Source organism: Mustela nivalis (assembly GCF_964662115.1).
Source record: "Mustela nivalis genome assembly, chromosome: 13".
Taxonomy (NCBI): domain Eukaryota; kingdom Metazoa; phylum Chordata; class Mammalia; order Carnivora; family Mustelidae; genus Mustela; species Mustela nivalis.
The window spans coordinates 86,811,687-86,826,601 of NC_139032.1; the positions used below are offsets into that span (position 1 = coordinate 86,811,687).

Sequence of the window (14,915 nt, forward strand, 5' to 3'; positions counted from 1 at the left end):
ACAAAAAACATTTTAAGTTGGGAGGTTTCACATGACAACGAACGTTTCTTTTTTTTTTTTTTTTTAAAGATTTTATTTATTTATCAGAGAGAGAGGGGGAGAGAGCGAGCACAGGCAGACAGAATGGCAGGCAGAGACAGAGGGAGAAGCAGGCTCCCCGCTGAGCAAGGAGCCCGATGTGGGACTCGATCCCAGGATGCTGGGATCATGACCTGAGCCGAAGGCAGCTGCTCAACCAACTGAGCCACCCAGGCGTCCCGACAACGCACGTTTCTAAGCTTCCCTGAATGAGCAGGTTAGCAACTCTGGGCCTACGGCTGAGCGTGGTGTTGCCCGGCCAGAGCAGCCTCCTTGGAGGCTCTTATGCTCCTCGCTTCCCACGTCCCCAATCCTCTGCATTGCCTGCCTGGCCTCAGCAGTCATATGAATTTGTGACCTTGATTTTCAGTCCCCGCTCTGTTTGTGGGTAAACTGAGGCCCAGAGGACAGAGCCCTTCCCCACAGCCCACCCAGGGAATCAGTGAGGCAAAGCTCTCCCTTGGCATTTTGCTGCCTCTTTTAGCAAGGAGAAAGCAGCCAGAGAGAAGGGAAGGGTTTCTTAAGTCTTCTGTAAACCCCAAAGGAATATCTTAATAGGTTCTTCTGAGGGACAGGGCTTGGCAGTGATCCCTAGAGCTCTGCTCCTGGCTTCTGGCCTTGGTGAGCCAAAGTTCTCATGTCTTCCATCTAGGCTCCTTCCTGTTAGGTTGTGTAAGAAGGGGAGAACCTTGTCAGGCAACTCACTATGCTATCTTCCCACTGATGTGAAATGTTCCATGCACTCGGCAAATGTCCACTGGGCTCTCGCCACAATGTAGGGCTCTGCTGGCATTGGGGGATACGGTGGAGAATGGGACAGCCCTGGACTCTGCCCTCACAGAGAGCAAGGATAGAGCCTGGGCCCCACAGTAGAGCCATTCTCAGTAAACCCCGCCAGTCCCTGGTCTCTAATTTCTTACCAAGAGAAGAAACACAGATTTGGGCATAACTGGAGTGTGGGAGGCTCTCAGGAGGAACCCCTTGCTAAGGGCCCTGTGCCATCCAGCCTGGCCTTCAACAGCACCGCTCAGCTAGACAGCAGAGGTCTTGAGGCCAGGAGTGGAGTTGGCTGAAACAGGAAGTCAGCCCAGGCCAGATACCCTTCCTCCAGTCTTTCCACATGTGCAAAAGACGATCTCACCTCTCCCCTTCAGCCCAACAGGGAGAAAGCACATGCACTTTCCTCTTGGGTTCTCTTCCAAATGTAGTCAAGAGAGTAAGGTCATGCTGGTCTCCAAGCACAACCCATAAAAACTCTTGGCTTACCTGGCTTTTTGCTGACATGAGGGCTGGCCTTGGCTAGTAATGACCCTTTTCCTTATTATTTGTTCCTTATGCACGGGCTGTGGGCCAGACCCTTCACACACCTCACCTCCCTGGCTCCTCACCTGTGAGGTGCAGCCTCTTACTACTCCCGTCTTGCAGACAGCAGAATTGAGGCCCAGAGTGGGTAAGCAACTCACACAGTTAAATAGTGACTCCAGAACCTGAGGTGGTGATCATTACACTCCACTGCCTCCAGGGTCCCCCCTACACCCCCGAGGATTGCAAGATGGAAGGGGGGAATCCTACATCACACTCAGGTTCTTTGTGTTGTTGTGCTCCCTTTTTTTCTTTTTATATATCAGCAAAAACTAAAACCAGGAGAGCTTTGATTTTTATTTTGAATCTGAATCAACTGAAAAATCAAATCTGCTTCTCACCCCTTGGTGCTTCATGCCCAAGGGGCTGGCTGCTGTGGGGACCATTCATCCTCCCCATGTCCGTTTCCTCCATCACTACAGCTCAGCAGCTAGGCCATCAGCAATATCAGGAGGTAGAGAGGCAAGAGGAGATTGTCTATCTGTGTAGTGTATGCTTCTAGGAGGGACACGATGCTGATAGAGCCCAAAATCCAAGCATAACTGTAGTTTAGGTCCACTCCACTGTCAAAGATTAAAATCAGAGCTACAGAAATGATCTGGGCAAATATAGAGGTCATGGTCCCCTCAAAAGTCTTTTTGGTTCCAGGCCAGTGGATTTCCCCCATGGTGCTGCCAAAGATGGAGGCCACAGTGTCGCCCACACCCACAGCCAGGACCCCTGCATAGGGTACTAGGGCCCTTGCTCCCCCCAAGCTACCCTTCTGTGTGCAGGGTCTGGGCACTAGCCAGATTGGAAGAGACATGCCCAGGAGCAGGTAAATGTGTGTCAGGATGAGTGGTCCACTGTCTCGTTCATCTAGGAAAAGGGACAGGAGGCTCCTCAGAGTGTGGCCCAGGGGCTTGATGCGGAAATAGCGCACGTACTCCAGGAAGATGAAGACTGCCAGACATATGGTGGCAGCTACATAGAGCAGTGTCCGGTCAAAGATGATACCCGGGATGTAGGTGGCCACCACAATGAAGTGGAAATACTTTCGGGTAATGGTGGGGGCCTGGTGCTTCTTGGACTCAGAAGATGACCGCTTGGCATTCTGGTAAAGTACCACCAGGCAGGCTAAAATGGCCAGCAGAGACCAGTAGACTAGGAGGTAGACCCGGGTCTCTGTCTGGAAGAGGAACTGTAGAAGCCAGAGCAGGGGGTTCTTGCGGATGAGCCGGTGCAGCCAGGGGAGGACCACGCCAAGGCCCAGCACACAGGTCATGAGGTGGAAGAAGATGGAGGAAGCCCAGGTACCTGAGTCCATGAAGACAAAGAGGGTGCTGAAGAAGATGCCCACCAGCACCATCCCGACCACTACCACCAGCAGGAAGAAATCCACTGGGTCTCCCTGGCTTTCCACCACAGTCAGAGAGCGCTTGATGAGCTGGTTGAGCATAAAGCTGATGCCACCCAAAACAAGCAGTGCCTCCCCAGGGGTAAAGCAGCGGGGCAGCAAGTACAGCAGGATCATGTTGAGGTAGACGAAGATCAGCAGGACCTCCAGGACCTCGATCACCTCGCCCACACTGAGTGAGTGCTTCATGATATAAATGATGACACCTCCAGCCAAGCCTGAGATGACACAAGTGTTGGTGGGCACTGGGCGAGTGATGCCCAGGGCCAACACCGAAGAGAAGAGGGCCACTGCCATGCCAGTAGCTGCCACCACAATTCCAAAGCGCTCAAAGTATGGGTTCCCCACAGACTGGCAACGCTCCTTCATGACCAGTCCCAGCAAAGGCATGACCATTGATGCCGGCAGCAGACCACTGTTGGCGGACATGCGGAACTGGAAGACAGCGCTTCCCTGCTGTAGCAGCCGGTCCCACTTGTACTGGACGTAGAAAGCCTGCACTGCGAGAGCCACGGCGCACCACGAGTATCGGTCCCACACGGTTGCGTGGATGCTTAGCACCACTGCGAACACTACTGCTGACTCCGCCAGCACCGACCCGCTCAGCGGAGCCCCGGTCGCCGACGTCGGGGGAGCGTGCACTCGAGTCATGTCTCTTGACCTGGAGCCCCGGAGAAACCGGGGTGACTAGCGATGCCTTGGCCTCTGGGTCCCTCGAGCTCTGCCAAGCCGACAGCGGCAGTTTCACACAGCCAGCACCTTCTCTTATCGTTCTCCAGCTGGGAGGAGGGAAGCTCCACTGTAGGCAAGCCACTTTCTGAGGCTTCGGAACTGGCGCTCAGATATGCTCCGCCGCCTCGCACCTAGGACGTAGACGTTGCCACTCCGCTGCTCCCTTCACAGCCCCGGCAGCTCTCGCCGCGCGGTCCCCACCTCTCTGGGCGTCGCCATCTTGGCCTCGCCCGCCGTCACGTGACGAAAAGCCCTCCCCTCACAGCCCGGCCGGAGGCGAAGGGTCACGTGGGTGCGGCGTCTGGGGGCGGGGCTGGGGCGCGCGCGCGCGAAGATGGCGGCGGCCGCCGGCGAACCGTGTGTGAGGTGAGGAGCGGGCCGAGTCCGCGGGGGTGGCTGTGAGGCGCGGGGTCGAAGTCGAGCGGAAGCCGGGCGGGACTTGCGGGCGAGATGTGGCGGCCGTAGCCGGGCGAAACCTGGCTAGGTGGACCGGCGCCGAGACGGGAGGCGGTTACGTCCAAACGGTCCCCGCGCGCGGGGATCTCGGGCGACTTCTCCAAGACGGGGTCGGTGCCTCACCCCTTCCCTCAGCGCCGGCCTCCCGTCTCCTCACCCAGTCGCTTTCCCTTCCTCCCTCCTTCCCACGGGCGCGTTTCTCGGCGCTCCGCCCCCCTCTCCCCGCGCTTCCTCGTCTGGCGTGACGCTCCCTCGAGGCGCGACGGGACGCTTCGCGGTCGCCCGGGGGAGCCCCCATCTCGGTCTCCGCCGTAGCCCGGTTGCCCTGCCCCGGCGACGTTCCCAGGTTCTTCATGTTAGGAGTCTGTTCGTGTGTCGCCGAGCCTCCTCCCTGCAGTTGCTGCTCTCTGCGCGCTGCCTTCCATTCATCCGTCTATTCGTGTCCTCCTGTATTGGTTCCATCCGCGGACGTGCCCGAATGCTTTAGGAGATCGTGGGCCCCGGACCGGTTTTTGGGGATGAGATGATGAAACGTTAAAAAGACCGAGACAGTCCTTACTTTATAGAGCGCTTACGAGCACCAGACCCTGCCAGACACGCTTGCTGTGCATTCGCTCATTGAATTCTCTCAAGTCCGTGAGGCACCTTCTCTTTTACAGATGACTCACAAATCCAGCTCAGAACCAGCCAGGTGGTGAGGCGAGAGGATTCAAACCGAGGTCCCCCTGGCTCCGAAGCTTTGACATGATCGCTACGTCTCTATCTTCCACCTTCCCGCTTGAAGTGTCTCCCCTTGGCTCTACTGTCCTCCATCCTAAAATTCCACATCTCTGTCACTTACTGTGCCAGGACTCTTTCCCCCACGTTTCTGTGTGATGCGCTGCTGTATCCTCAACACCCAGAGGAGCATGTAATAGGCGCTCAGTAAATACTTATTGCAAACATTGTCCATCTTCTCTGTAATCGCTTACTTCACCTCTGGGCTCTGGTGAGATTTTCTGCTTTGGGGTTTCCACTGGATTGCTTCTGAACTTTGCAGGGGACGTTTGCTTTTTCCTCCGTAGCTGTTTCATCTGGCAGCATTGTGGTCACTGTGCCCTCCTTTTCTTTCTGTCTGTCTTTTTTTTTTTTTTTTTTAAAGATTTTATTTATCTATTTGACAGAGAGAGATCACAAGTAGGCAGAGAGGCAGGCAGAGAGAGAGGAGGAAGCAGGTTCCTTGCTGAGCAGAGAGCCCGATGCGGGGCTCCATCCCCAGGACCCTGAGATCATGACCTGAGCTGAAGGCAGCAGTTTAACCCACTGAGCCACCCAGGCACCCCACTGTGCCCTCCTTTTTCTTAACATTTATTTCATCGTCGTTCTGGAGGTTGGGTAGGTTTAGCTCCTGCAGGGAAAGGCACCCTCTTCAATGAACAAGAACAAGGCAGGGGGCTAGTTTGCTTGAAAGATGCCTTGACATCTTTGGGAACCTACCAAACACACATGTGAAGTTGGAAAAAAATGACACTAGGGTTTCTAGGCACTGGCTGCTTTGCTCAGAGCATATATTACAGTGATCTTTCTTTTTGTGTTGGAAGGCACATTACAACAGCTGGACGACACCCAACAGCAGCCTTCTGTTTGAAATGCTTGGAGGTCTGGACTAAGAGAAAACTTAAAATTTATTCCTGGTGCCTGCTGGTATGCAAGTGACCTCAGACAGTGCACTTTACCCCTGGAAACTGTTTCTCCAAACGAGTCCTTTTTAAAGTAGTGTTGTGGTGGCTCTGAAGCATGTAGGAGAGTCCTTGTGTATGTTGATAGGGGCTGGCACTAGTCAAAAATAGAATAATATACGTTAATCACTCAGAGTTTGGGGAATGTCCCTCAGGGTTTGGCAGTCAGTTAGAATATTGGCATTTTTAGGTATCTCTTGTGTTCTTCAGTTAATGTGGGTTTGTAGACGTTTGAGTGGTGTATGTGAATGAAAAACAAAACCAACAACAGCAGTTCCAAAAGCTTGTCGTTAAGCTTAAATCTCAGTTCACACAAGAGGCTTGTACCTAATCTGTGGAGTTAGGGCATCCATGGACAGTGGCCACTTTTATTATCTCCCTGTGGATTTTAATTGTGTTTCTCAAAAGAACTGTTTCAGAGTAGGTTGGCTGTGTTGCAGCTTTCTACCAAAAGGACTCCCATCCTAGAGGCTCTTCTTCCTCACCTCAAAGATTTACAACCATGTGGATCTCCCTAGGGAAGGTGATTTCCAGTTTTCATTGAGTCCAGTTCTTTTAGGAATGGAGTTCCATGTTGTCTCGTAGAACATTGGGCTGAAAGTCAATAACTTTTTACAACTTTACCTTTGAGGCAAGGTATTTAGTTTCTGTGGTTTTGTTTCTCCTCCAGATACTTAGTTCAGATTTATTGTGCAAATAAATGAGGCATACTATAGTACATATTTTGTTTCTTGAAGAAATACATAGAAGATGTTTCCCTGAGGCTTTGGGTTGGGCATCACAGTTCCGGCTGTGGTTGTTGTGTTTTGAGATTCGCCTGCTAAACCTTCAGGTTCGGATTTGAGGTGAAGTCTTCTGTCACCCCCTGGGTCAGTTCCCAGTGGTCTCTCTCTCTATTTTCTGTTTAACGTGGTTGTATTCCTTTGTAGTGTCTAATTCTTAGGATCATGCTTTTTATTACTTTCTGGTTTCTTGCTGATTTTATGTAATGTGTGCTTAATTAACATCCTTGGTCATTCCCAACACTAGATGAGGATCAGGAGGCTCTTAGCTTTATTTGTATCCCCCTTATTCCTAGACCAGAAAATGTCTAGGAATCAAAGAACCAGTGACATTTGTTTCCGCAAGGATTTCCTTCCTGATAAATTACCATTTTCTCCTTTTTTTAAAAAAAAGATCTATTTATTTATTTATTTGCGGGGGAGGAGTTGGGGGTAGGGGGAGAGGGAGAGAGAATTTTTTTTTTTTTAAAGATTTTATTTATTTATTTGAGAGAGAGAGACAGTGAGAGAGAGCATGAGCGAGGAGAAGGTCAGAGGGAGAAGCAGACTCCCCATGCAGCTGGGAGCCCAATACGGGACTCGATCCTGGGACTCCGGGATCATGACCTGAGCCGAAGGCAGTCGTCCAACCAACTGAGCCACCCAGGAGTCGCAGGGAGAGAGAATCTTTTTTTTTTTTTTTAAGATTTTATTTATTTATTTGACAGAGAGAGATCACAAGTAGGCAGAGAGGCAGGCAGAGGGAGATGGGGAAGCAGGCTCCCTGCTGAGCAGAGAGCCGGATGCGGGGCTCGATCCCAGGACCCTGAGACCATGACCTGAGCCGAAGGCAGAGGCCTTAACCCACTGAGCCACCCAGGCGCCCCCCAGGGAGAGAGAATCTTAAGCCGACTCCCTGCTGAGCACAGTCTGACACGGGTCTTGATCCTGTGACCCTGAGATCATGACCAGAGCTGAAATCAAGAGTTCGATGCTCAACTGACTGAGCCAGCCAGGTGACCCCTACTGTTTTCTCCCTTATTCTGCCTTCTCTTGGCAATTGTGCATATCATACGGGTTTCCTAATTTTTCTGTTCCACTCGGATTGCTGGCATTGCAGGTCTAAAAGGGACTCCTGTCAATCTCCTTTGATACTTCATCCGCGTGTACTCCTTGAGCCCCTCTGTGCCGGCCACTGTGTTAGGGGTAGATGTTTGCCACTGGAGAACAGAAAGCCTCAGCTCCACCTTTGCTCGCTTGTAGGATGAATTCGTGAGTGCAGCTTGATGCAGCTTGCACTCTGGAGTCGTGCAAACCCGGGTTCAAGCACTGGCTCTATTATATGTTAGCTTTGTGACCCTACACAAATTATCTAACTACTTTTAAACCTTAATTTCCTGATGAAGTAATGGGGCTAATAAGAGGGTCAGCTTCACAAGTGAGTTTGCAGTTTGTTTTCAAAAAGTCAGAGTGTAAAATGCAGAACACAGTGCCTGCATGTTATAAATGGTCAATTAATGGTAATGCTAACAGTGCTTGCATATTATAAATTCTCAGTGTTAGCTCTTTTTATTATTAAAAGCTCCTTTTCAATAGAGATTATTGTTTTTGACTTTTTTTTTTTTTTTAAGATTTTATTTATTTATGACAGAGAGGTAGCGAGAGAGGGAACACAAGCACCGGGGAGCGCAAGCACGGAAGAAGCAGGCTCTGCACTGAGCAGAGAGCCCCTTGATTCCAGGACTCCCAGGACACTGGGATTGTTACCTGAGCTGAAGGCAGACGCTTTAACGACTGAGCTGCCCAGGTGCCCTTGTTTTTGACATCTTATAACAAAAGGAGTTTAACAGGACACGGTTTTGCCAATAAAAAAATTTCTTGTTCTTGCCAACAAAAATTTTAATTTTTAAAGAAAACTTTTTTTTCCCTTTTTTTTTTTTTTTTGAGTAGTAAGTGTAAATCTTGTTTAGTAGCAGAATCTTTCTCTTCCCTTCTCTCCTCCCAAAAAGAGGCTAATATTGCAAACATAAAAGAGAGAGGGTCTATACTGACCTTTACCTGCTGCTCTGAAACAAATTGATACCCTGGAGCAGTGGTGATTTAGGAATTCATTGGTGTAGTCGTTTTAAAATGAAGATTGCCAGGTGCCTTGGTGGCTCAGTGGGTTAAGGGTCTGCCTTTGGCTCAGGTTGTGATCTCTGGGTCCTGGGAGCAGGTCCTGGGATCGAGTCTTGCTTCGGGTTCCCTGCCCAGTGGGGAGTCTGCTTCTCCCTCTCCCTCTGCCCTTCCCTCTGTGTTCACATACATACATATTCTCTCTCAAATAAATAAAACTCTTAAAAAATAAAATGTATATTTCCTTCCCATGCCCAAACTTTGAGAAATAGTACTCTAGGCTGTGACCATGGAATCTAGGATTCCATGGTGTTGCTGTGTTGTTCTTGGGTGATTTCACATATTTGAGAAACACTCTTTCAGGATATTTTACTAAAAAAAGAAGAAGAAGCATGGGGCACCTGACTGGCTCAGTCGATAGAGCATGCGACTCTTGATCTCAGGGTTGTGAGTTTGAGTTCCACTTTGGGTGTAAAGATTACTTAAAAACAAAATCTTAAAAAAAAAAAAAAGGCAAAATTCTATAGATTTTGGTATAATCAACACCTACAGCTTGAATTTGACAAAACAAGAAATTCTGGGCCCTGGCAGCAGGTCCTTGAGTGTGGGCTGTGGTCTTCGTGGTTTCTTCTGGGAATCACTGCTACTTCGCTCACTAGAGGTCTAAGTTCTGAAAGCAAATGTGGATAAATTAAAGCTAAGTGATGTCCAGGCTTTTTGAAATTGGAAGATGGATGACCAAGAGTGATTTATTTGCTCAGGCATACAAATACCTTCAGTTAATGATAAATTTCTTTCCATTAATATGAGTGTACTCTTAGCCCCATTATTAGCTATGTGTTATATAGTAGGAATCTAATACATTCTGTGCAAGTCAGAAGCTGTCCTTGGTCAAATTCAAGTATATGCCATTTTAAATAAAGCCCTTCCTTAATTTTTTGTTAATTCAGATTTATCAAACAAGTAAGTTAGATGACAATTTTTCTCTTTACAAAAGGCAGTCTTACTTTAAAATTTTACTATAAATTTCTTTAAATGGTGAGCTTACCTCTGTTTTTAATTACTTAGGGCTTGGTTTACTCAGATGTTTTAATATACATTTTCAATAAAGAGTCCTATTTGTTCATTTACTAGGTCTAATATCCAGATTTTTGAAGAGTGAATGCTGTTTTGTCATCAGAAAAATGATTAGCGATCACACAGAGCCATTGTGGGAGCTGGTGTCTATTGATGTAGCAGGACTCAAGTGTTTTCTTAAAAGCATTAATGCTGAGAAAAGAGATTTATAATTTTAAGTGTGTTTAAATTTCTTTTGAGGGGAAAATCTGGACTCTTTTTGGGGAGGGTGGTAAAGATTTTTATTTTTGAGTAATCTACACCCAAGGTGTGCTTTGAGTTAGCAACCCTGACATTAAGAGTTGTATGCTCCACCTACTGAGCCAGCCAGATGCCCCCTGAAAGAAAAAAAAATTTTTTTAAAGATTTAATTTATTTGACAGAGAGATCACAAGTAGGTAGAGAGGTGGGGAGGGGGGAAGCAGGCTCCCTGCTGAACAGAGAGCTCGGCCTGGGGCTTGATCCGAGGACCCTGAGATCATGACCTGTGCTGAAGGCAGAGGCTCAACCCACTGAGCCACCTATGCACCCCAAAAATTTTAAGTAGAGCCAGTGCTTGGTGTTAGTTTTTAACGGGAAAAACATTTTTCAGTTTATCCTCATAGTTAAGAGAGCTTGTGTCCTTTTTGTTAAATGTTTAGTATATCTTCTTAGACCTTTTCGTTTTCTCTGCAGGCAGGCTTTCTAAGCAGTTTTAATTTTTTAGAAATCTTTATTTATTTATTTATTTATTTATTTATTTTTGGAGAGATGGGGAGAGAGAGTGGGTGGGGGGCAGAGGGAGAGGGAGAAAATCTCAAAGTGCCTCCATGCTGAACTTGGAGCCTGACTCAGGGCTCCATCCCACAACCCTGAGATCACAACTTGAGCCAAAATCAAGAGTCAAATATTTACCTGACTGAGCCACCCAGGTACATCTTGGGAGAATTTTTTTTTTTTTTAAGATTTTATTTATTTATTTGACAAACAAATCACAAGTAGGCAGAGAGGCAGGCACGGGAAGGGGAGTGGTGGGGGTCGGAAGCAGTCTCCCCGCTGAGCGGAGAGCCTGATGCGGGGCTCAATCCCAGGACCCTGAGATCATGACTGAGCCGAAGCAGAGTGTTAACTCACTGAGCCACCCAGGTGCCCTTCTTGGGAGAATTTCTTAATGGCTACATTTTGAAATTCAGTTCTAGACTTTAAAAAACCCTATAACATGTTTCCTGAAATTGAAAGGCATGGATGACGGAAGGAACGTGGGTAAGCATGTAGTGGAGAGTATATTTGAAGAGCTCACAGGGGCAGGGACTATAATGTGTTTTTATGTGTCTTACACAGTGTTTGGCACCTAGTGGCAATTAATAAATGAACAAATATAGTACCACTTATAATGACCATTAGACTTTTTTTGATTGAGAAAGTGAATCATATCATGCATTTAGAAAATTTTCTGGAGACACCTGTCTGGCTCAGTCAGTAGAGCATTTAATTCTTGATCTTATGGTCATGAGTTTGGGCCCCACATTGGGTATAAAGATAACTTAAATAAATAAGTCCTTTTCTTTTTTTTTTAAAGATTTTATTAATTTATTTGACAGAGATTATAAGTAGGCAGAGAGGCAGGAAGAAACAGAGAGAGGGGAAGCCGACTCCCCACTGAGCAGAGAGCCCAATGCAGGGCTCTATCCCAGAACCCTGGGATCATGACCCAAGCTGAAGGCAGAGGCTTTAACCCACTGAGCTACCCAGGCGCCCCAATAAATAAATCTTAAAAGAAGTTTCTGAAGGTGATGAGGGGGGTTGAAATATACACAGTCCTTTTCTACATTCTCCTTTTTAGTCCCTACATTTTAATGTAAAGAGAGGAGAGAAATTGATACACTGATGTGCCTTAGCATAGGAGATGTAAGATAATTCATTAATTATTTATTACATTCTAAAATGTACATTTTTTCATATTTTAATGCCCCTGATGTTGCATGCATTTTATTATTGATGGCTGGTAGGACATAAATAATCATGTATCCTGCAATTAACGGCATCTTAAATGCATTAAAATACAGTAGCCATCCTCCTTTTTAACAAGCATCTGCTTAGTTTAGGTTATATGTCAAATTCTTAATTTTTATTTTGAAATCAGACTTCTAAGAACAATATAATGGGAATAATGTCCAGAATTTTAACAAATTGTTTTGTACATTGAGTTTCCTGGTTTCAGAGAATAAACAAAATACTGGAAGGCAACTTAGTCAAATTTGTATAATCTGAAAGTTCAAAATTACCCCTGCTTTCCATCATTTTTCAGGAGCAGCAGGGAACTGTGGACAATTCTGCTGGGAAGGTCAGCTCTGCGAGAACTGGTAAGTGGGTGGTGGTCTTGAGTGGATTCTATGGTTCTTATGTAGTTCGTGTTACAATAAACCTCCCATATTGCCTTGTCTTTGAAGGAGTAACTAAACACACTTTTTTTATTTCTAAAACTTTATAAACGTTATGCATTCCCTGCTTCTCTCTGCTGAAACATAGTGTGTCTTCTAGCTCAGCTGCTGAAGTTTCCAAACTTCTACCTCTTTTTTTTTTTTTTTTTTTTGGGAGATTTCGTATCTAAAAAGATACCTGTGCTGCTCGACTGGCTGCTCAGGGTTGCGGACAAATACCACTTTGCTGCCTCCGGCTACGGAAAGTTCTAAGTTCTTTTCTCTGTGTCCTTCTTTACTTGCCTTTTCTTTTGTTTCCATGTTGTCAGCTTCTTAGGTCATAGGGACTGTGGTTTCTAGGACATTTCCAAGTATAGTAAAGGACAGTTTTTCATGTTGATCCTTGATGCTTCTTCATTTTGACCCTGTGAGGGTAGAGCGTTAAGATGACGTTCAATTTTTACTATTGTTATTATGGTAATCAACATAATGAGTATTATACCTTTTTTAGAGCCTTTTTAAAGTTATTATTATTTTTTAAAAGATTTTATTTGACAGAGAGAGAGAGCATAAGTAGGCAGCAAGGCAGGCAGAGAGAGAGGGGAAGCTGGCTCCCTGCTGAGCAGAGAGCCCTGATGTGGGACTCAGTCCCAGGACCCTGAGATCATGACCTGAACTGAAGGCAGAGGCCTTACATTGAGCCAACCAGGCGCCCCTTTTTTTTTTTTTTTTAAGTAGGCTCCACATCCAACATGGGGCCTGAGCTCATGACCCTAAGATCAAGAGTCACATGCTACACCATCTGAGCTAGCCAGGAGGCCCTAGAGCCTTAACATTTTTGATATGCTTTCATCTGATAATTCTGCTTCTAGGAATGTATTTTACAAGAATGAAATCTTGAAAAGTTTTGTGCACACAGCTCCTTACAATCATGTTATTTATATAATAAGGAATCACAGTTTAAGTATATCTAACATTAGAGGCATGGTAAATAAATTATTATCTAGACACTTGATAAAATATTATGCAACTGCTAGAAAGGATGTTTATCAAGATTTTCATAGTAAGATTAAGGGACGCCTGGGTGGCTCAGTCAGTTAAATGTCTGCCTTCAGCTCGGGTCATGATCCCAGGTTTCTGGGGTTGAGTCCCACATTGGGCTCTTTGCTCGGTGGGGACCCTGCTTCTCTGTCTGCCTGCTGCTCCTCCTAGTTGTGCGCATGCATGGTCTCTCTCACAAATAAATAAATAAAAGCTTTTAAAAAATCATAAGGTTAAATCATTGTCAGAATGTTAAGCAAGGAAAAGGAGGCTACAGAATTCTCTTTTTCTTAAAGATTTTATTTATTTATTTGAGAGACAACATAAGTGGAAGGAAGGGCAGAAAGAGAGGGAGAAGCAGACTCCCCACTGAGCAGGGAGCCCCAAATGGGGCTCGATCCCAGGACTCCAAGATCATGACCTGAGCTGAAGTCAGTTGCTCAACCCACTGAGTCACCCAGGTGCCCCCAGAATTCTCTTTTCAAAATGACTTCAATTATGGAGAAAAACATTAAAGGCTCAGGATTATGTAAATCCTTATATAATTTCTTTGTTCTTTTCCAGAATCAGATTGAGGCAGAACTGAATAAACACTGGCAGCGACTCTTGGAAGGGCTGTCCTACTATAAACCACCCAGGTATGGCTAATCCATGTGTCTGGTTAGAGTAACTCCCCTGAGGAAGCTGGCATAGCAAGACTGTCTTTGTGTAGGATTTTGTGATACCACTGGATTAGGGAGATAGCAGAGAATACAATTTGGTTACCAGTGGAAGAGAGTTGGGCACATTATTTCTGCCTGTTGAACGAGGGGGAAATTCCTTTTAGAAATATAGTGTTATTGAATCCAGTTATATAACCCTAGTGTCTGGGGATGAGGAGTCATTAACTTCTTCAGTTAATAGTTCTAGTGTTTATTTCCGTCCTCTGTGTCTGTGTGAGGTGCCGCCAGCAGCCGGTGCTGGGACAAGGCGGTGAGCAGTGATGAGAGCAGCTGCCCGCTTACGGAGGATTTACTGTGTTCCCGGTGTTCTTCTGAGCATGCGTAGCAAGTCATTCAGTCCTCATGAAAGCCCACTAATTTCATTCTGTACTAGAATAGATTTTTTTATGGGGTAGTGGAAAACAACAATAACATCATATAAAGTAGTTTAAAAATGAAAAGAATACATCTTGTAGGATTAGACTCTTTTATGTTAACTCCTAGTCTAGATCTCATTCTGTAGTGCATTGTAGTTGCCAAGCCACCCTCGTTTCCTTTCTACTTGGGAATATTTGATTTTTTTTTTTACATCTTCACCTTCCATCATCATTTTCTTAGGTTAATGAAGAACTTTCTTTTTTTCGTTGTTCACTAACCCTCCCCCCATACCTGTTTAGAAGTAACTCCCGGACATGGTGGTGTTGTATGTGTAACTACCATGTATCTAAAAAACGGACTTAAGAAAAAGAAGATAATCACTGTATTATCACATATAGGTACTTTGATTATTATCATTTCCATTTTACAGATGGGGAAACTGAGGCACAAAGAGGTTAAGTAACTTGCCCAAGGTCACTCAGCTAGTAAGTGTAGAACCAGGATGTGAACCTGGCAGTCTTACTCTAGTGTTTGTGTTTTTAATCATCATTCTGTGTTGCCTCTTTCAGAACTGACTGTTTCACTTTATCTAGCCTTTGTGTTGTGGATTTCCTGTGAAATGTGAGAGTCTCTATTAAAAAAAATCCAACAACAACATGCTT

General features: G+C 46.1%; 2 protein-coding genes across 3 annotated transcripts in view; one reads left to right on the forward strand and one right to left on the reverse strand.

The window, feature by feature from the left end:
- Window positions 1-1,717: 1,717 nt before the first annotated feature.
- DOLK (dolichol kinase) lies at window positions 1,718-3,495 on the reverse strand. The gene has a single exon (XM_082695875.1). The coding sequence runs from the start codon at window positions 3,485-3,487 to the stop codon at window positions 1,871-1,873; it is 1,617 nt and encodes a 538-aa protein (XP_082552001.1). The 5' UTR covers window positions 3,488-3,495; the 3' UTR covers window positions 1,718-1,870.
- Window positions 3,496-3,841: 346 nt separating this feature from the next.
- NUP188 (nucleoporin 188) overlaps window positions 3,842-14,915 on the forward strand; it is a 49,584-nt gene continuing 38,510 nt past the window's right edge. The window contains exons 1-3 of one of the 2 annotated variants that reach the window (XM_082695870.1): window positions 3,842-3,934; window positions 12,022-12,076; window positions 13,739-13,812. In XM_082695870.1, the coding sequence (XP_082551996.1) occupies window positions 3,903-3,934; window positions 12,022-12,076; window positions 13,739-13,812 (161 nt within the window). In that variant the 5' untranslated portion in view covers window positions 3,842-3,902. Of the gene's footprint in view, window positions 3,935-4,042; window positions 4,135-12,021; window positions 12,077-13,738; window positions 13,813-14,915 lie in introns of those variants that run through there. The other variant, XM_082695871.1, reaches the window with a different exon arrangement.

Excerpts from the sequence above, each read along its gene's own strand:
- DOLK (XM_082695875.1), bottom strand. The coding sequence starts at position 3,487 with ATGACTCGAGTGCACGCTCCCCCGACGTCGGCGACCGGGGCTCCGCTG.